Source organism: Genypterus blacodes, unplaced genomic scaffold (assembly GCF_046128005.1).
Source record: "Genypterus blacodes isolate CSIRO-AG114 ecotype Tasmania unplaced genomic scaffold, CSIRO-AGI_Gbla_v1 ptg000037l_1, whole genome shotgun sequence".
Taxonomy (NCBI): domain Eukaryota; kingdom Metazoa; phylum Chordata; class Actinopteri; order Ophidiiformes; family Ophidiidae; genus Genypterus; species Genypterus blacodes.
In genome coordinates, this window is record NW_027466850.1 from 1,196,440 (window position 1) to 1,217,371 (window position 20,932).

A 20,932-nucleotide genomic window follows, 5' to 3' on the forward strand; every position below is an offset into this window, starting at 1 on the left:
TTCATTAGCTACACTAAAACTTTTTGCTGGCCTTTTTACATCTTGTGACAGATTTTCTAATTAGATTCCAAAGTGCTGAGGACTTGACAGGCCTGAGCCATTAAAGAAAGAAGAATTCATAAAAAACAGTGAATGTTTGAATGTTTCTCCTTAGCAAAATACTATGTCGGTTGTCCTGGCGACGTTCAAAGACTAATACAGATTGCTTCTAGATGTTATTTTGACATGTAACTCTACATGTTAGGGGCAGAATCAGGTTGCATTTTTATTTTAGAAAATTTTAAGAATTCATGCTTCATCCCAAAATCAGAGTTCCTACTTTTCTGCAAAATAGAACATTTGAGGTGGCAAAAGACTGAAGTCATTCCTCTGAAGTGATGTCATCTGTGTGGTTGACATCGCTCACCGCTACTCTCAGTGGGCCGTGAAGCTTCGGATCAGTGATTGATGGAAAAGATCTAAAACTCCTTCTGTTTTTGTTTATTTATTGATGAACTCCTGAGAAGATAACGAGCATAAACTTACTGATGCTATACTGTCACCGTTCAACCAGAAACTCTTCTTTAATGGTCTGCTCTGACACATACTGTATTACCAGCACACCTGATGTGTTGTGTGATGTGTAAAGTGCTGTATCTTACCCTTTAACATTCCATCTGTCAGTGCTCTGCAGCTTGCTGACCGCTCAGACACACACCAGCTGAGTGCTCACCTGTCAGTTTCTAGGGCTTCAGATAGCAGCAGGCCTGTGGGTTTACTGTTTTTAGACTCTGCTGCACCTCTGCAGACTCCAGCCATTAATCTGAATCAGTTTAGACCTCCTAACACCAAAAACCACAATGGAGGGTTAAAAAAAGCCAAGAAACCTGTGGGAATGAGGAAGCATTGAGGGTAGAAGTGCGTTAAATATCCATATATATACATCTATACTGTATAGGCTTCTGACAGGATTCAGCAGTACTTGGATGAATATTTGCAGCAGAGGATCATCAGATAGACGTGCTTTATGGTGACCTGTCTCACAGCGACTGGGATATGTGCAAATCATAAATGGGCTGAGTGGAATTTAAAAGCCATTAAAGGTTTAGCAGCTGTTTCGTCCTCCGTGATTCAGAGTGACAGCCAGGCGGTTACATCGTGTTGAAAGATTTCTTCGAAAAGCGACAAAATAGCAAACCTCTGAGTCATCAGTCATGATGTCGTCATTTTGAAGGGAATCATATGAAGATCTGAGGATTTAACAACTAATTATTTATATTTTTCACTTGATTACTCGGAAAGCTAAATCAAATGTTCTTATGAATAACTTATATTAAATTCTTTTAACAAATTAGCATATTTCTTCCACTCTGACATTCCTTGCTTTGGCTCAGTGGAGCAGATCGATCCGTGCCGTGTTTCAAGGTCACTGACACATATAAGCCTATTTCTTGTTTATAGCAAACCCGAGGCCTGAAACTGAGCTGTGTCCTGCATAATGGAAAGGTTTTTATCCCCCCCCCCCCTCCTTGGTCAGCAGTGCTGCTGTGACTGTTCTTCAGCTGTCTTGCGAACCTGGGACTCGGGGATCGGAGCCATGTTTGGATTACAGTAGGATTTGAGCTTCGTCTCTGCTTTACGGACGAGCTGATGAATTTGCTCCTCAAAAATATGTGCAGGCGCTTTAGTTTTAAACAAAAACAAATGTGTTGTGTGTCTGAACAGCTTTAGTGTTGATGACCTCCACATTCCTTTTTATATTTATTTCTTCACTTGATCAGTTGTTTTTTCTGGAAGTATGACATTTGAATTGGAAACAGATTCTTTATCCCATTCCATAAATTTTAACTTCTCTGCACATTGAGCCTCAGCCTGAACATTCCAACATGAGCATTATATTAAGTCAAATATATGCCAGTATTCCATTTCGATTCCGTACACACATAACTAATAAATTCTATTATTTTCCATTTGACCTACTCAGACCTCAGACTCCTCCTCCTCTCCTCACTGCTCCTTTCTTACCTTTCTTCTGCCTAAATAAACGAAATACTTAAGAAAGTAGACCAATTAATTCAGAGTCTGGAATGAAATAAGGCCTTTTGAGGAAGTGTATTCAGATTTCAGCTGTAGTGGCGTTTCACTAACACAGCAGGCACTCAGCTGGGTCAGGAGGCTGAACTGAGTCGGTCTTTTTGTAGGATTTTCTAGAAATATAAGATGCAGAACTTTCTATAGTCAATTATTTATTTTAGATTTCCTAGTTGTTATGATTATTACGTGTATCATACATATAACAGGGAGGTCATGCCCCTTAGGAATGGAATGGCTGAGCAGGCTTTTCACATTTGTCTCCCATGTGGCAAACAGGCACGCTACTGCTGCACTACATGTCAGGTGCTATTACCAATGTAGTCAACATGTGATATGTATATACTGCATATTTATATTTGATATGTACAGAGAGGAATGAGGAAATATGAAACGCAGAGAAGATCCAACAGAGACTATCACCACAGGGTCTTAAAATAAGTGAAGACAGAGAGAGGAAGTGAAGCGGCAAGCCAATGGAGGTTTGAGCTGCAAACCAGAAGCCGTCAACCGGAACAGCAAGCAAGGATCGTGACCATGCGCATGAGTGACTACTGGACGGACTACTGGAAGATGGAAAAGCGAAAGGAGAGATGGAGAAAGGATTTGAGAAGAGAAGCCTGAAAAACTGAGGCGGGCATGGTGGTGGATCAAGAGTTCACTGGATGTGTGAAGATGGGAAACCAAGTAAGACAGAAAAAAGTAGACAAACATAAAAGGACGGAAAATGTTCTGATTGTTAATGATTACAAATGTGATTTTCAGGTACACTGGTACATAACACTGAACTAAACATACTTGGTGATTGCTGCCAGCCGTTTGTGTCAATTTGAACCCCGGTCAAATACGTTCTGGAACATTTTGTAGCTTGACGTGTGACTTATCCGCACATTGCATCACTCCTCTAACCTGCAGGCAAACAGTTGGTGTGAGCTGACTGCACAGCATGGTAGCAGCTACGCCTTTAAGCTTCGTTTCACACCCCGGTGACGGAAAAGTGAGATTTCAAGTTGGGCCCGGTCCAAGAGGATTTAGCAACAGGGGAGAGGAACACGGCAGCTGTTTGTTCTTCTCACTTTATGCTTCGCAATTTATCATTGTTGCTAGATAATGAATTAGTGAGTCAGACTTAGTTCCTCACTAATCCTTGTTTGATAACGATACACAAACAAAACGATTATGATCTCTCTCTTTCTTCTCTCTCTCTCTCTCTCTCTCTCTCTCTCTCTCTCTCTCTCTCTCTCTCTCTCTCTCTCTCTCTCTCTAAACTGGTGAAAGTTGGAGTTGGTCAGCTATGTTCCAACCCTGGCAGGCAGAGTTTATTGGTCTGCATTCCTGAAATAGGTCTAAAGGGATTTCTGGATGGACTGTCTACCATTCTGTCCTCTCTCTCTCTCTCTCTCTCTCTCTCTCTCTTTCCATTTACTCTCTCAGTGAGCGATGAGGCAGTGGATTACCTTGGCATCATGTATTTATCACTGTGATGAGTCCCATGGCAAATGAGTGTGAGCACACTAAAGGGTGTTGGCCATTAGCACTAAAATGTAAACAGATTTATAATCCAATTGATTTTTTCTGGGGTTTTTTCCACGTTTCTTTTAAAGTGTGGGTGTGAAGTGGAACGCGGGCAAAAAGGCAAATAAGCTTTAAAATCCAGGCTCCAATTTGTGTGTCCATTATACAAATTATGCAAATTGTATTGTGTTTTCTAATTAACATCCACATCAAATACATAAAGTCAAAGCATGAATAGTATCAAACTGTTTATTCCTCAGAATAACAGAACAAACATATCCTTCAGCTACATCAACTAGAAAAATGAACTCCATTCAATTTGCCTAATCTGCTCATTATATATTCGACACAGAATCGACTCAAATCCCCTTTGTTTCTAAACACAAGCTTGTCCTGTGACTCACAATGAAACAAAGCAATAAAGACAGATTGGAAGTCGTGTCTGCATGCAAATACACTAGAAACTTTTGGAGCAGAAAATAAACAGACAGAATTACAACTACAGAGACAAGACAAGATGCTTCATCAATCATGCTGTGGATAATTGTTGGTCTACAATGTGGAACGAATGTTTGCTTTAAACACAAAATGCATTAAAGAGAAGCTGGCAAAGCTTTGATGAACTCTGTCGTGTGAGAACTGACACACTTCTCCGTTTAATTAAATCAGTATGAGAGAGTTTCCATCTTTATCATTTCAGCTCACACACACACACACACACGTGCCGTACAAGGACATGCTTTGCACGGCATAGTTAAGCTTCATCTGCTAAAGGCTGCCAAGGATATAAATGAGTTAGGGACGCCAAAAACAGGGTGGCAGTTTGGCATCACATCACTCTGAAATAAATTCTAGTAGACTTCTAGTAAACCCGTCCTCCATTTACTAGCACACAGCTGACATTTGCTTTAATGTGTTTCTTTAAATGGAATGATATGTTTCTTTTTAGACTCTTCCTCTTTCAGTTTGCGGGAAAATTATCCTGTTAAACTTCAGTCTAACACAAATTCTCATTATCTGGTTGAAATCCATCACAGGTTGTAAAAAGTGATGCCTAAAACTGGTAGATCTTTGAATTTCGGAGGAAAAGTGAAGCCCATACCTCCACCAAGGCAGAGAAGGGTACTACAGTACTTTCCACCGCTTATTCGCACATTCTCCAGCTCTCACTGAAAGGCTCAAAGACATTCCCAGGCGTACCTACAGTGTATTCTGTGTCGGCCCCTTTGGTCGGCTCCTCTTCCTCTTGCTGGGTTCATCTAAGGAGGCGTCCGGATGTCCAAGCTCCTCACCTTCTCCCTCAGGGTGAGTCATTGCATCCTGTAGAGGAAACTAATTTTGGCCATTTGTTTTCCGCTATCTAATTCTATCGGTCACTGCCCAGAGCTCGTGACCGTAAGTGACAGTGGGAATAGAGATTAATTGAGAGTTTTGCCCTCAGGCTTCACCACAGGTCAATACAGCGTCACTGCTTACATCGATTGTTCCTTGTTGGGATAAATATGACAGGTGCAGGTTTGTTATCGTATCAAAAACAAATGGGATTCTTGTTTAAGACGTTATCAGACTAACCAGTGAATCAATTGTGAATCCAGTTCAACCTGCATCTGAGCTGAATCAAAATCCAACTCTTTCCTATGTTCTGACTTCATCATAGCAATGCATCAATTATAATGAAATCTGCTAAACTAAGAGGAAGCAGCACACACTTTCATGTCCTGCTGGCACTGTGATGGGATATTCATTTTCAGATGCAGAAGCCAGGCACGTTCAGACCCTGTCAACACACATTTGAGCTGTCTGCAGATATTAGGAAAGGCTTTGTTATGGCGGCACACTAGCAGCAACGCCGTAGTATGCCGCGCTCACACCGCATCCACACACTCTGTGAGAGCTGTTGGGATCAGAGAGGACCTAAGAGTGATAAAACGACTCAACTGAAGCCAAATGTAATTGAAACTTTATGTCAATGATTTCTTTAAACTGGTAAGTGTGTGTATCATAGGAGACGGTCTCTTAATCGTTCCGAAGTTTGTCGCCTTTTACATTAATTTGCTTTTAACGTCTCACAGCTTCTCACGATCCATAAACAGACAAGCAGTGAATGTTTCTGGATGATGTGTCAGGTCATTCTTTATGTCCCTTTGAAGCTTCTCTTCTCCAACCTGTCCAGTGAGCTTTATCTCCATGTTCCATATCTCTGTTCTCTCTTTCTCTCTCTATTTCTCTCCTGTGCCTGGCTATCGATTCAGACACACTGTTCTCCGGCTCATTGTGATGCTGCACACACATGGCGTCACTGTATAACCACACAGCATCTCTCCTGGCTGAACTGTGTGAGTGACCTCCCTGTGTGTGTGTGTGTGTGTGTGTGTGTGTGTGTGTGTGTGTGTGTGTGTGTGTGTGTGTGTGTGTGTGTGTGTGTGTGTGTGTGGATACCAGTTTGTACTCTTATTATCCTCTTTGGATCCAGACATCCACCACATTTTTCAATATGTCATTTCCTGCCTGTGTGGTTAGACAAGCCTGGAAACAAACTTTCTTTTCTTAGATTTAATTCTTCATGGTATCAATGCGGTTGATTGGATTCAGCTCATTCTTATCCAGTCGGCTTCCACCACATGGCTTCATGAATCCTCTGGAAGATGTAGTAGAGAGTAGAGTAGATCTTAAATGTCTCCAAGGGGCAATTTGAAGTTACCAACACACATTACACACAATTGTTATTAATGCATGCAATAGCTGCTGATACAAACGGGGTTTTTCCATTTGCTGGTGACGCTTACAACCTGAGGCCAGATAGAAGCAACTAGATAGATAGATAGATAGATAGATAGATAGATAGATAGATAGATAGATAGATACTTTATTAATCTCCAAGAGAAATTCACGTTTTCCAGCAGCTTAAACAAGGTTGAAACATAAGAGGCATGCAAGGTGAAATAATAAAAAAGAAAAGAAAAGAATATAAACATAAAACATGAAATATTGCACTGTGTAAGTATGTATGAGTCCAAGTTCTGTTATTGTTTTATCGCCCCCCCTCGAGAGGTGTTGAAGAGCCGCATGGCGTGGGGGAGGAACGATCTCCTTAGTCTGTCGGTGGAGCAGGAAAGTGACAGCACAGAGCATCTGTGTTGGCAGTCCAGTCCAGCTTATCATCCAGCTGCACTCCCAGATATTTGTAGGTGTGCACCACCTCCACACAGTCCCCTCTGACAACAACCGGCTCTGGGTGTGCCCTGGTTCTTCTAAAGTCCAACTATGATGAGGATCTTTCTTGTCTTTGTTTCCGTAGCAGGTTAAGCAGCTCTCCTCCTCTCTGCACACGAGCTGGCAACCAGACAGATACGGAAGAGTGAAGATCAGCCTGATCTCTTTCAGTGATCCGTAACATAAACATTAATTAAAAATGTGATTCTGAATCTATTTCCAAATGTCAAAGTTCAGGATAACGTGACATTTCTGGTGTTCTGGTACAACGCCGTTGAGTCAACACACACACAACGATTGAATTAATTCATAAATGTATCCTATGAATACATGTAAAGGTTGGCGTGATTAGCATATAAATGTTCTCATCGTCCTTGTTTTGTGCAGTAAACTCACAGTGTCGCATGTAGAGATGTTTTTATTCGGTGAATGTCACTTGGTCTATTAGTATTCTGTGGTCGTGTCTGCTTTGAGTTATCGTTTGCTCTTTCTGTAAGATTACACACATGACATTTACAATGCTGTTTTTCAAGAAATCTGAAAACTACACTAAATATCTTTATCAAATTGCTCGCGTCGTCTCCTCAGGTGGTTCATTCTGTCTGCAGTACAACAGGCAGCAAATGTCAGCAAAGGAGAGATTGAGACTCCATACTAATTACAAGACTGAAGGGTGTGAAAAGTAATGCAGGACATGAATGAAGACTACGACTACATGAAACATCAATCTAGGTTCCAACTTTGAACCTGAGTGAATGGAGTGAGATGTAAGACATAAGTCAGGCCTTTGTTTATCCACATACTTTCAACCAAAATATTCAAAGGAAATGAAAGTGCTATTGTTTGGACAGCTGCAGGTTTTGTGGAGCATGACTGTGTGTGTGTACATGTGGAGGTCAGTGTGAAATTCCTTGCCATGTCGACGACTCAGAAGTGCCGCCTGCTGCTCCTCTCCGGGGGGTCTGAGCCGAGACACTGAGGTGATATTCTCCGCTTTAAGCTGACATTTCGATCGGCCCATCAGAATGATTGACGGCGAGCGGATATAGAATCCCTCTGAGGCGTCACTGAAGGATCTACTGTAGCTCCTGATGTAGAGAAATGAAGTGATTGTCATGTCTCTGTAAACAAGGAGACTTTACTTTGTCAGCTTGTCAAGTCAGGACTGTGGGTTTTCCTCTCAGCTATTTTTTCTTACATCTTTTCACATCTTATGCTGAAACCTGATTTACTGTCAGGTTTTCGTCTGTGCTGGCTCCCCTGAGCTCTAAAGAAAAACTGGGTCAACGTGTTTGCTTTACAGGTCCAACTGTGTGTCTTATTAAAATGTTCTTATCTTGTTTCAGCTTGTTTTAGCTTGAGCTTATCTCACATTGTATGAAGCTACTTAGACTCATTATTATGACACTGTTAGATTGGATGTAATTGAACAAAATTGATTGGAAAGCCTGATGAAGTTGATAATACCTAACCCTGCCATCAAGTATAGCACAGCCACATGTATAGTCTATATGTATGATTATATTTAAATTCTTAACCACACATGCACCAGTGTCACACAGAGTAAAATAAGGTACCATGTGATGCCGTGATGCAGGTGATAACAAGCTTTTGTGGCTAGAAATGAGACAAGTGAGGGCAGCAAAGGGTCCCTCCGCTTCACCGAGGTGCTAAAGAACCAGTGCAGTTTCCTCTCCCATAGCGACGGCAAATCAGTTCCACCGTGTCCTTGATTTAATCACCGTCTCCTCCTGGCAGCTATGCTTCATTACTGCCTCCATGTTTTGGAAAGATTTAATGAGGTTGCCCTTTTCAATTGAAGAGCTTCAAAAGTATTTCTGACGAGGATGGGCAGCGCTAGTTCTGTCGCGCGGGAGCACAGGCTGAAAAACCTCTATTTACACCAGCCACACAATTAACACACATAGTCCATCATGTGTCCAGGTTAAGAGGGATCAGGTCCCAGCTGAACGTCTTTTTGGTGGAGGACAGTGTCCGTCCCTGCAGCCGGCTGGCACGCTTACATTTCAATTAGCTTTACTCTTGTTAAGTGTCCACTCCGTCCTGATTAAGTTGACCTGTTCAGGATTTGCCTCACCTGTTCCCCATCATCCCTCGTTCCCCATCGTATTCAGTTCATTCATTCATCTGTTTCCTTTCGTCTGTGCCAGGTAGGGCTTTATTCTTTGTACCAAGAGAACCGGCGATGTTCTAGTGTTTTGTTGTTAGTGTATGATGACTGATGGTCTTCTCCCTATTGGATTTGTTTGCCTTTTTGGACTGTGTTCGGAACCTTTGCTACGAGTAAAGATTTTTGGATCGTACCTTTCTTTTGTGTCCATCACCAGTGTTACAGGGTACATTGATTTTTCCCTCAAAAATCAATGTACCAGTACCAATGAAGGCACATTGATGTAATGTCTATAAAGTAACCAGACTAGAAACGTGTACTAACAACCACAAACATGTAGCTGATTCAGTTGCACGCAACCGGGGTTAACATAGAAAGAACAATCCAGACAAACCTGTTTATTCTAGCCGTTTGTTTTTTAGTTCAGAATATTATTGGAACAACACACATTTTCCCCAGACTTGTTTGGGTTCAGTCGCTCCCTCCATTTCTCACTAAAAGCAGTGATGTGATTGGCCTAAAAAGAAAACTCTTGTTTGGGACCAGTCAGTGCCATTTAGTGTAGTAGTGATGCTGAAAAGATACTTTGTCTGGCTGTCAGCAAGCATTGATCATATATTCCACCAGTGTGTTAGTAGTGCTGTCTAAGGGAGGATTATTATACCTGACACACAAAGCAGAGTACAATCAATAAACAAAGATGTGTTGTGCAGACATAAGAATCATCAATAGAAACAGTGGCAATTTAACTGAGTTATGTGTTTTGACACACTGACACACAATTTAGTCTATAAAGAATTTGCTGAGTGATAGTAGTATATGACAAAACAATCTCACACACAGACCTCATCATTCAAACAAAGAATTGATGCCATATGGTTGCTACAAATGCACACTAATGCCATCACACTGCAAATCAAAACCGGGCCGTGGGTAAATAAGGAAATTAAAGTTATGCTGAAGGAAAGAAACAGAGGTAGCGAATCGAAAGAATATTTTCATACCACAGCAAAATTGGATAAAAGCCATACAATTTTGGAACGTGTGGAGGTTTATGCTGCCTGGATGTTTGTTCAACAAAGCAGTAAAGTAAGAACACCTTGAAATTACTGGAGGAGAGATGGCTGTTTGGATGCAGAGTGCAGAGGAGTGTTCTAATGACACTGGAGGGGATCTTATTGATGTTATCAGTAGGTTTAATAGCTTTCTAAACAGCCTGTAATTTGGTCGTGTGCTCCCCAGATGTATGACCGGCATGAGTCTCATCGCTTATCGGAGATGTTGCAATAAAAGGTTGCGTTCCGTAACTCAGATTGTATATTCATGGCTACATAGTTTTTATATAGATATAACACCCTGATAGTTTCCCTGATAGTCTTGTTGGCCAATATCTGCACATTTATACTTTCAATTTCCAAAGAGTTAGAGATTTACCCAGAAGGCAGATGTTGTTTTGGCCCAAAATAGAATAAATTCCAGCTCTCTCAAGGAGGGCAGGATATTTTATCAAGTGCAGTACATTTTTTCCATTGCTTCCTGGAGCTCAGCCACTCATTGCATTTCTAACTCTATTATCGATATTGATTTTCTGTATTATTCAAGATAAATGATTTCCATGAGTGAGAGCACAGAGGAGGGGCGACCCTGTCCTGTGTTCATCCAGGCTGCGCCTCTGTAAACCTCATCACCCCACTTGGGACAAAGCAGCAGGATTGTTAGTGGGTTTCCTCTATTATGAAGCTTCAGCTCTAATGAGGCCTCCTAAACTCACTGCCCAATGAACCAAGAGTCCCTCTCACTCTCGTCCCTTCACTCTCACAGCGGCACGTCTCGCCACCCATCAATCCATCACCAGTCTAGCTCACGTTCCGTTAAAAACTGTTCAGTGAAGCATTAAAAGTGCCACAAAACTAAAAACTGATGTGGCGTTAGCTCACCATTAGGAATGAGAGGTGCATGATGACATATGTGCCACGCTTTACCTGTTCAACACCCATTTCAACTTGGTGAAAACGTGACTGAAACCGGAGACGGATGGTTTTCAGTTTGTTTTGGAGATTTTACTCCCCTCTAGTGGCCGAAGTAGATGATTGACTCTCAAAATTTTTGCAATTTACTTACTAATTTAGAAGATATAAAGTTGTTGCTGTGATGTATATAGCCAACAAGCTTTTAGAGTGTTTGTCTTGGAAAACTGAGATGTTTCTAACAAGTGTGTGCTACTCTCTCAGAAAACAGATGTGTATCAACAGTATTCATGTGTTCTTGTTACTTCATCATTGTGAGTGTACACAGTGAACATAAAAAAATGTATCTGGGTGATTTACTTTGCCACTTAATGGTGATCGATGTGTGTGAGCAGGAGAGATAACACACTGATTTCCTAGTAGGTCCTGACAGACGGCATGTAATCCTTCAGTTTTATGGTGCCAGAGGACAAATGACGCCCACCTAAACTAGAGTCAACATTAAAACTCTGCTGTGAATTATGACAGCAGAGCCAAGACGCGGTGAGGCTGCAAAACAAACCGAGGGCCCAGGAGGAAGTGATGAAGAGGGAGAGATGATGGCAGGCGTGAAGAGCAGGACTGGGGATGTGTGGTGGTGTATTGTGTAAGGAGAGAGGATAGGGGTGTAGATTAGGTTCAATAAAAAGTAAGGAGAGCAGAGAGGGGAGGCAGAGAATAAAAGTGTGAAGTCATGTTGATCCCTGTAGGATCATACAAAATGTCAAAGATGTAGAAGGATCAACAGATACTGAGCAAGACAACCACCCACAATCATTTCAGTTGTAATAATGTTGCTGCTCATCTTTGTGTCGGGCACAAGGATTCGATCTGAACGTTTCATAGAGTTTAGACCAAAGTCTACAACTTTAATTTCACATTCATGGGCTTCTATTCACTTTATGTTGCACAAAATTAAGTATATGTGTCTGGGGTTTTTAGGTTGGTCGGTTTGTTATTCGAAATAGTCAACCGTTTTTAATGAAGCTTGGTGGACGAGTGGAAGAGTATATTTATCCCATGATTATTGATAATTTGGTCAGATCTATTTGGTCTGTGCAGAGGATCAGTAGACCCAGTGAAGTGTGTGCACAAACAAGCAGAGAGCATTTTAAAAGCTGCTTAGCAACACCAGCTGTATTTATAAGTTTAACCCTTAAAATGCAGAGGGACAAGTCCGGCAATTTGCCTTTTTTAGAATCTGTTGACTCTGCTGCCTCTATTGCAAACTCTTGTCTAATAATGTCCTCATGCAAGCTCAAAATCTGTCACATTAAAGTCACATTTAACAATCATCAAGTGTGAATTGGACAACAGGTCAATTTTTCTCCCTGTTTAAGGCAAATTACAAACCTAAATGAAGCATTACATTACATTACATCATGCGTTGAAATGATAAACGATGATGCTCAGTGCAACCACTGTGCTTCTACACCGGAGCAAGTGGAGTGTGTTGCTTAAGGCTGTCACATTTGTCATTTTGATAGCATTATTAACCCAGCTTGATTTCTCTGCTTAGTCCTCCAGTCAGTGAATATCCCGCTGTCGACAAATTACATTCAGCATGCTTTAATCTATTAAATATATTGAGATAAAAACAGTGATGATGCACACACAGAGGTGCAGATAGAGATCTAATCCTGCTTTTGCTCTTTGTCAGAAACACATGGATGTGAGGCGTAAGGGACTAAAGATGTTTTTGACATATGTGTGTGAATGCATTTATGTGTGAGTGATTCTGGCAGGAACACATAGCTACATCAAATGACATTACCTTGGATGAGATGAAGACTTCTTTTTGGCCAGTGTAACTAAATGGAACATAACTCATCAGCAATCCAGGGGCTATGTACACATAAATCAGGAACCCTCCATTAAGACAAGATTAGAAGATCTTAATTACAGGCTACACTTTGCAAGCAATTGATTGTCCAAGTGATGGTGCCAACTCTGTCCAGTGAGCTGGGCCAAAGAGTTTTTACTCACTTCACCTTGAGGCGAGGCTTGGGATGAATCTAAATTGATTGAACTCTCTGAAGCCCAACGTTTGTTACTCCCTTGTACTGAATCATTGTCAACATGTAAGCATAAATGGATCATTGAATAGTACAGCTGGGTACAGAGGCCCCGTAGATCAGAACAGCGCCTGATCGTGAGGATACTCATTAACTTTACATGAATTGCTCTGTAGTTAAAGATCTTAGTCGCTTACGGTTGGCTTCCATTCTGCACTGTATTTACATTACAATAGTGTGTATTTCTTTGTTATTCTTGTATTGTTATCCCTCCCATACATTCAGTAAATTCCTGACAAGTTGTTGAGGATGAGACAGAAGCTGTAGCTGACCCTCCAAGTCAAAGGGCTCAGAGGTGATGTTTAAAGCTGTCAGTCCTCTTTAATAAGAACCACAAGCCCCGCCCACACAGACAGCTGCTGTGGTGACGTAGCATCAATGTCTGTCGCACAGGCAGACAAACACAGACGAACTGTCAGATAAAACGGCTTGAAAAATCTCAGATATTATCCTAACCGTGATCTAAGAGAGGCGCCTGTGGAGTTTGTAGCTATTTACTACAGTTTTACTGTAGTGTGGGAAGTGTGTATTTATGCTTATTAGTGATTTTATTCTCTCAATTTTACTCGTGAACAGTAAATTGGAGAGTAAAACGATTACAATTATGGCATTTAATAATAAAAGTGGATGTGAATGAATGAATGAACTCTCAACATGAATTATTATTTTTTGAATCTGGTTACTCTTTATAAAGTTTTTTTAATCCTCGACGTAAAACGTCATCGGCGTAATCAACCATGTGACCACACAGTCTTCAGTGGTGCTTGTTTCTTATTCCGAGACAGCACCGCTCCATCTGTCCTATGGTTGTTCCCTGATAATGTAACATGTGTTTTAGGACTCTGGCTTTGTTATCAAACCAACTTTATTACATTTACCTTTCTGACAGTATACAGGTTTACAAAAGAATACGCCGTGGGGAAACTGTGTGACACCACCCGTCACTAACAGGCGGTGTGAAGGAACACAGAAAGTGAGCGCCCCCAGCCTAACGCGGGAAACGCGCTGCCGTTCACGACGGAGCCGCGCTGCTAATCCATGTATTTACGTTTTTGTCATTATTAGGGACGATAAATGTCTGTAACTCTCGGTTTTTATCGGTTTATCCCAGCGTTACACGAGTAAACACTCCGGACAGACGTAGCGCTACCCGTGCTGTACTCGCATCTTGTTTGCAGAGCACGGAGGGTCGGTTGAACACTCGGCTTTCCTCGTATCTGCAACTATTCCCCAACAAACACAAAGAAGAGCGCGGCTAACCGGCTAAACTCCCGGGTTTACAGATGGATAACTTCCAGAAGGTAGAGAAGATCGGAGAGGGTACGTACGGGGTGGTTTACAAAGCCAAGAACAAGGTCACCGGAGAAACCGTGGCTCTGAAGAAAATCCGGCTCGACACGTAAGTAGTTTCAAGCTAACGTTCCAGCAGCTACCGGCGCTGTTGGCTACTTGTTTCACTCCGAGGTTGGTTTGTTTTCAGCTTTGTTCCTGTAGTTCCTAAGTACATCTTATCAGTATCAACCTCAGTGTGTTCATGTCTCCAACTTGATCATAGTTGCAGTATCAATATCAATGCTAAAGTCTATTGTATTATTGTGATTTCTTAAAATTAGTACAGCATCATTTCTTAAGTCATTAAGAGGTTAACGACTCTGACAACAGTTCTCATTATTAGTAAAAAGGTAACTCCATTGTTTACATTAAGGTTTCCAGAAACGTCTTCTTTTTTGTATCTATCCATAATAAAATATGACGTTTTATAATCTATTTTCCATATGGGGTCAGTGAAGTCATTGTATGTACTCTACTGTCAATCATTAGCCTACTGGGCTTAATGCTTGTAAGTCTTCTGCTTTTAACACCGTGCATTTTCATTATCTTAGTGCTGAAGTATGATTTTAGTTAGTGAACAGACACTCCAATATGATCTGAAAGGTATTAAGACACATCCAAGCGTTTGACTCGTGCCTACTGTGTATTTACATCTGATTGTTTGTGAAATTAAAAATCTTCACCTTTTCTTTAAACTTCGCATTAAATTTCTTCTACATTTCTGAACTGCATAATATCAGAATGATACTTACTGACTGCTCTTTGTTTCTACCCACACTCAGTCACTTCAGTCTTATCAGTTTATCAGCTGTATTGGCACTTGAATTGTTTCTGCGTTCAGTTCTGAAGATACTGAAAGATCTAGTACAAGTAACAACTACCCTAAATATTTGTTCATGGCTTTAATGTATATTCTTAAATTAATAACCTTGAAGTTCAGGGACATACCCAGTAAATCTTTGTTTTCATCCAGTGAAACAGAGGGAGTACCGAGTACCGCCATCCGAGAGATTTCACTCCTCAAAGAACTCAGTCACCCAAACATTGTCAAGTAAGTCCTCCCTGTTATGATGAAGCCAGACCCTACTCTGTATCGCGTTCTTTTGTCACATTGGTGCCACTTGTACGTGTTTCAGACTGCGGGATGTGATCCACACGGAGAACAAGCTCTACCTGGTTTTCGAGTTCCTTCACCAAGACCTGAAGAAGTTCATGGACTCCTCTAGTGTCACTGGTATCCCTCTGCCTCTGGTGAAGGTAAACACCACCTACACTCTAGCAAATCTGACCGCGCCTCTTCTAAGCTGCTGTTGTGATTGGTTTGTTTAATCTGTCTGTATGTCGTGTTTGTAGAGCTACCTGTTCCAGCTGCTGCAAGGTTTGGCCTTCTGCCACTCTCACAGAGTTCTCCATCGAGACCTGAAGCCCCAGAACCTCCTCATCAACGCCCAGGGGGAGATCAAGCTGGCTGACTTTGGCCTGGCGAGGGCCTTTGGGGTGCCCGTCCGTGCATACACACATGAGGTGAGCGCACAGCTGCCCTGCACATCTGCGTTAACCAGTTTCTTTTATGTTCTTCCTGCATGAGAAGTTGTGCTTTCTTAATGACGGACTTCCCCATGTGATGTGTTTCAGGTGGTGACGCTTTGGTACAGAGCACCAGAAATCCTCCTGGGCTGCAAGTATTACTCCACAGCTGTAGACATCTGGAGTCTGGGGTGCATTTTTGCAGAAATGGTAACAGACTCATCCTCCTGAGCAGAATTTTCAAAGACACGTTGTGAAATCCCAGCTGGTCCTTCCTTATGCTGTGTTGCGTACCAAAGTAGTAGAGAGTCTGTCTCTAAAGACGCTCCTCACTGTCGCTCTGGCTTTGCTGTCCCCTGCCCTCAGATCACCAGGAGGGCTTTGTTCCCCGGCGACTCGGAGATAGATCAGCTCTTCCGAATATTCCGCACTTTGGGCACCCCCGACGACACCGCGTGGCCCGGAGTCACGTCCATGCCCGACTACAAGCCGTCCTTCCCCAAATGGGCCCGGCAGGAGTTAAACAAAGTGGTGCCTCTTCTTGATGAGGATGGAAGAGAGCTGCTCGGAGTAAGAACCTTTTCTCATCCTTCACTCATTCTTCTTTTATAGATTTGCAGTACAGAGAGGTTAAGGTTAATTTCTGATTAAACAAGTAATCGGTAACTGACACAAACATACATAAATATTCATGAACACATTCTGAATGTCTTTGCATTGATTGTTTTTGTTCCTGGCAGGAAATGTTGGTTTATGATCCAAACAAAAGGCTTTCTGCCAAAAACGCCCTCGTGCATCGATTCTTCCGTGACGTCACCATGCCAGTCCCTCACCTGCGACTCTGATTGTGACTAAATCTGTGACTGACTGAGTATCAGTAAGGACCTCCTCAGCCTGCCTTCAGTGCCATTACTGGAATGGACACACAACGGGATCGTATTGGATCATTTGATTGGTAATTGTAATAATGCTTAGACCAGCATTCTTGTAGTTAGACGTTGTTTTGAAGTTGAAACCAGCTTTGTAGAGGTTTAGATGTTGAGACATTTGCTTTATTTTTCATATTTATGTACAACTGCCAGCAGCATTCATGTCATTTGCCTTTGGGAGGATCCTGCAGCCTGGATCAGTCTACCTCTGTTCCGCAGAGGTAGACTGATCCAGGCCAAGAGGAGAGACTTCCACAGTTAAGCTAAATGGTATGTTGGGTTTAGGATGATGGCCTGCTAGAGTTGGATATGATTGCAGAGGTTTATGGGGCAGTGCAAATTACAAAATGTCATTATCCTGGCAGCAGACATTGCACTGCTTTCACTCAGTGTAACACTGAGCGGTAGAGGATGAGAGAGAGGAGAAAACCACATCGTTCCTCTGGGTGGAAGATAATTTCAAAATTTGATGTATAATGTGATTTTAAAATTCTTCATTTGTTTGTGTGACAGACAGAAAAGGTGTGGGACTTCTCCGCACTGCTGAATACGAGTCGTTCTTTGAAGTTCTCTGAATAGATTTGTTCTCCCGGTTTGAATTCACCATTTCTCTGCTTTATACGTTCATACGTGTGTTATACTGTTTGTTTTCTGTTGTACTCAGATTTTACAGAATCTTATGCATCGTTCTTACTATATATTTTATTCAAACTAAAGAAGTGTTTTTATAAATATTGTGTATTTACAATTTGAATAATTAAACTTGTTTAAATAAGTGAAACTGTTGGTCGGTCTTTATCTGGAATGCCCTGCATACACTCATACACACACAGGTTGAATCTGATAATGAGCAGCAGGTGCTGCTAGTCTTTGCAACTGAACTCTGCTCAGATCAATGTTTGATGAAATTCTTGATACGCTTTATTCATGTCTGGCTCCATTTTTGGTCAAAAGATAAATACACTTTTTCCCATTGCTTCACTTTCTCAGTCACCTTTATTGCAACTGTGTTGGTGCTAAATAGACGTTTGATTATTGGGTTCCCGGAAACCCAAGGAAAGTGTGTAACGGGTGCACTTTGCTGCTTATTCCATAAAACAATAATTAAAGGCAGAGAATGTAATCAGTGGAAGATATTAATAAATATAATAAAAAATGTAAATGAACACAATATGAAATTGAAATATAATGTTCAGACGATAATAAATAAACACTAATAGTGTTAAACGTCAAACTTGTGCTCTTCGTTATTTTGGGAAAGCTTCGATAGAGCGAAGCACCATAATAATAGTCGGATGTGTTGTGATCATTTAATGTTGCTCTGTGTAAATATTTTTTCCAAAATTGTCCTGTCATGACATTTACTGCCTCCACTTTGAGAACCAAAACAGCACACTCATTCGATCAGTCATTTTAAAGATGTAAACAGAGGAAAGCAACAGTCCCAGTCACTTAAGTGAACTCTCCCCCCACAGTGCAGCTGCCACAGTAGCAGTTGTTGCCATGGTGAGAATCAGTCACCAAAAACTGGAAAATCAACCAACCTGGAAATTAAAGCGAAGCGCGCTGTAAATACGTTGTTGAAGGGTTAAAGTGAACAACACGTGCTTAAATCAGATTGCAATTGTTCACTTTGTATAATGAGTATTAATTATCTATGACATCTTGCTATGATAAATGGTGCATTTGTGTAGTAAAATGCCGAGTGAATGTCGAGTCTGTGCTTCCTTTGCGTTGAGGGGCTGCTATCGGTTCTTTCCAGGGGTGGACACAGGAGGAAAGCGTGTAGGAAACAATCACCTCACATGTCTTTAAATAAAATTCAGATTCATTAGGGAGAGCCGCAAGGGATCTGCGTTTCAGTCCTTCCATTTAGTCTGAAATATGTCTTATTTTGAAAAATCCATCTGTGCGTCTGTGTTTTTTGACACATGTCAAGCCGCTCTTCAATTAAGCCCACAAGCTAGCAAAAATGAGCGGAAACGTCTTTAAAACGCCGTCAATCTCCCGCTGATTCACGATCACCTGTCTTTGCTTTTTAAGAGTGAATCGAGTCTTTCCGTGCCAGGAGAAGATCAACTGCTGGAGATAGCGAATGACGGTGGCTTTAAAAGTTTGTTTCAAACAACAACTTTGCCGGTGTTCTGGATAAAAATCAAGGCATATCCCGAGATCCCCAAAAAACTGGAGTACACTGGACATAAGGAACACACTCCAGGTGTCCTTGTCTCCCATTAACCCTTGATTGGACCGGCTCGTTGCATAGACAGACACAAGCTCAGGGCTCCCACTAATTCAGCCTAATTGTGAGTTGTATTTTTTTTATGCACTTTACATTTGTTTTTATGCCAGTCGTATGATTGTATTTACTTTTTAATTTAAACCGGTCCGTGGCCCAATAAGGTTGGGGACCCCTGTGCTAGATATTAGGATGTGTATCAGAAACTACAGTAGTCAGTGCTACTTATGTTATTTTTCTGGTAACAAAATTATGAGCACAACTCTCTGTGAAACCTGCTTGTATCTGTTACTTATTGACTCAGTCAATATTAAAGAAAGCCAGTGCCAGAAGAAATCAATACAAGGTTTAATGGTGAAGGAAACAAACATCAGGTACAAAGGCTCCTGGGCTCCTTAGGCTTGATTTGGAAGATGAAGTAGCTGCATCCACTGCTAAATTGGCAGCACTACAGGCCTCGGATCGGAGGAGTTTTTCTCAAGGATCCTCAAATGGGATGGGAATTCCTAAAAACTTTAATCTGTGTGAAGTCTGTACTGTGGAAATCAACACAACAAAATGAGGAAAACATCAGTGCTTCCCCAATGAACTACAGTAGGAAAACAACAGACTGGGAACATCACAGCATCTTCACGGCCAATCTATACCTGCCCAGGCAATCTACATACATCTTTAAATCAGTCAGAATCTGTCTGTAGACGTACTGTGTCTCGTCTCTCCCACGACGAGATTCCCACATTTGAAGGGGTTCCTCTCCAATACCGAGCATTTGTCATGGCCTTTGAGCATGGAGTGGAGGAAAACCCAAGAGGAGAGGATTGTTTGTACCTTGTAAAACCGTTTACAAGTGGACAGCCTCGAGAACTGATGTCCAACATATGGCTCCCGACCATGGCTATGCAGCGGCAAAGGGTCTTTTACAGTTACACATGTGATTTGACCCGATTAGACATTGATCTTTTCTTTAACTGGAAGCTGTATTGACTCGGATGATAGTGTATCAGTGGGCAAAAATGCAGCAATGTGAACCTGGAAAATAAACAGAACCCGTCCATCAATGAAATCAACCAATGTGAACTCTGTGACAGGCTGGATCGTGGACTTCCCCGCCGTTTGCTTGCTTCCATTCACATCAGAACAATAACTACAGCAGCAACATTACCTGCATACTTTACTCTGGTTTATACATAGTCTCTGTCTTTTGACCCATTAAATATAATGTTGACTTTTCTGGCTGAACCTCTGGACTTCTGGGGCAATGGGACCTCTTGATAAATAATCACGCCTCACTTTTTTCTGAGACCTTATTGGTTCCTGGTTTCTTCATCCAGGCTTTATATGTGACAGACTCTGGCCTAACATTAGCTCATTCTATTGGTGCATTTTTGTCTCTTCGCCGAGTTCTCCAGTCGATTGTGAAGTCATGGGCGCTGAATTATCTCAAGGGCACTACGACAGCGCTGCTCTTCCTTATTATCATGAAGCTTTTCGTCATACATCATGTCAGGTCTTGCCAGATGTAGGCATAGATATCGCTCTGCTTAGATTCTCTGGCACAGAATCTAACGCTGCACTGCAGACCTACTCTCAGGAGCTGGTAGCCAAAGTGCCGGTCTACACCTCCGGTTTAGGAGTAGCTGCAGCTAGGATCAGTATGGTGCCTAATGCTGTGGGCCTTGGAGCATTTATAGTTTCCATCCTGATTGAAGCTGCCATTGGAATGACCATCTCGCGTCCCACAGAAGAGACTTCCAGCATGATACGACGTGTATTTGCTGAAGAAAAGGCGTCAACTGTCCGGGATACAATGGATGAGTATCTGAAACGTCACAGCATGTACTTAAGCAACGACCAACGAGTATTGCAGCAGATGGCAACAACGGAAAGGGAGCTGA

The 20,932-nt window shown here is 41.8% G+C and overlaps 1 protein-coding gene across 1 annotated transcript; it reads left to right on the top strand.

Annotated features, from left to right (window-relative positions):
- Positions 1-13,795: 13,795 nt before the first annotated feature.
- cdk2 (cyclin dependent kinase 2) lies at positions 13,796-17,564 on the top strand. The gene is made up of 8 exons (XM_076147427.1): positions 13,796-14,198; positions 14,294-14,409; positions 15,316-15,393; positions 15,479-15,599; positions 15,696-15,866; positions 15,978-16,079; positions 16,236-16,439; positions 16,610-17,564. Exons 2-8 carry the CDS (start codon positions 14,294-14,296, stop codon positions 16,712-16,714), a joined length of 897 nt encoding a protein of 298 aa, XP_076003542.1. The 5' UTR covers positions 13,796-14,198; the 3' UTR covers positions 16,715-17,564.
- The last annotated feature ends 3,368 nt before the right edge of the window (positions 17,565-20,932 follow it).

Excerpts from the sequence above, each read along its gene's own strand:
- cdk2 (XM_076147427.1), top strand. The coding sequence starts at position 14,294 with ATGGATAACTTCCAGAAGGTAGAGAAGATCGGAGAGGGTACGTACGGG. Across the intron at positions 15,394-15,478 it reads AGTCACCCAAACATTGTCAA|ACTGCGGGATGTGATCCACA; the intron begins GTAAGTCCTCCC and ends TACGTGTTTCAG. Across the intron at positions 16,440-16,609 it reads ATGGAAGAGAGCTGCTCGGA|GAAATGTTGGTTTATGATCC; the intron begins GTAAGAACCTTT and ends TGTTCCTGGCAG.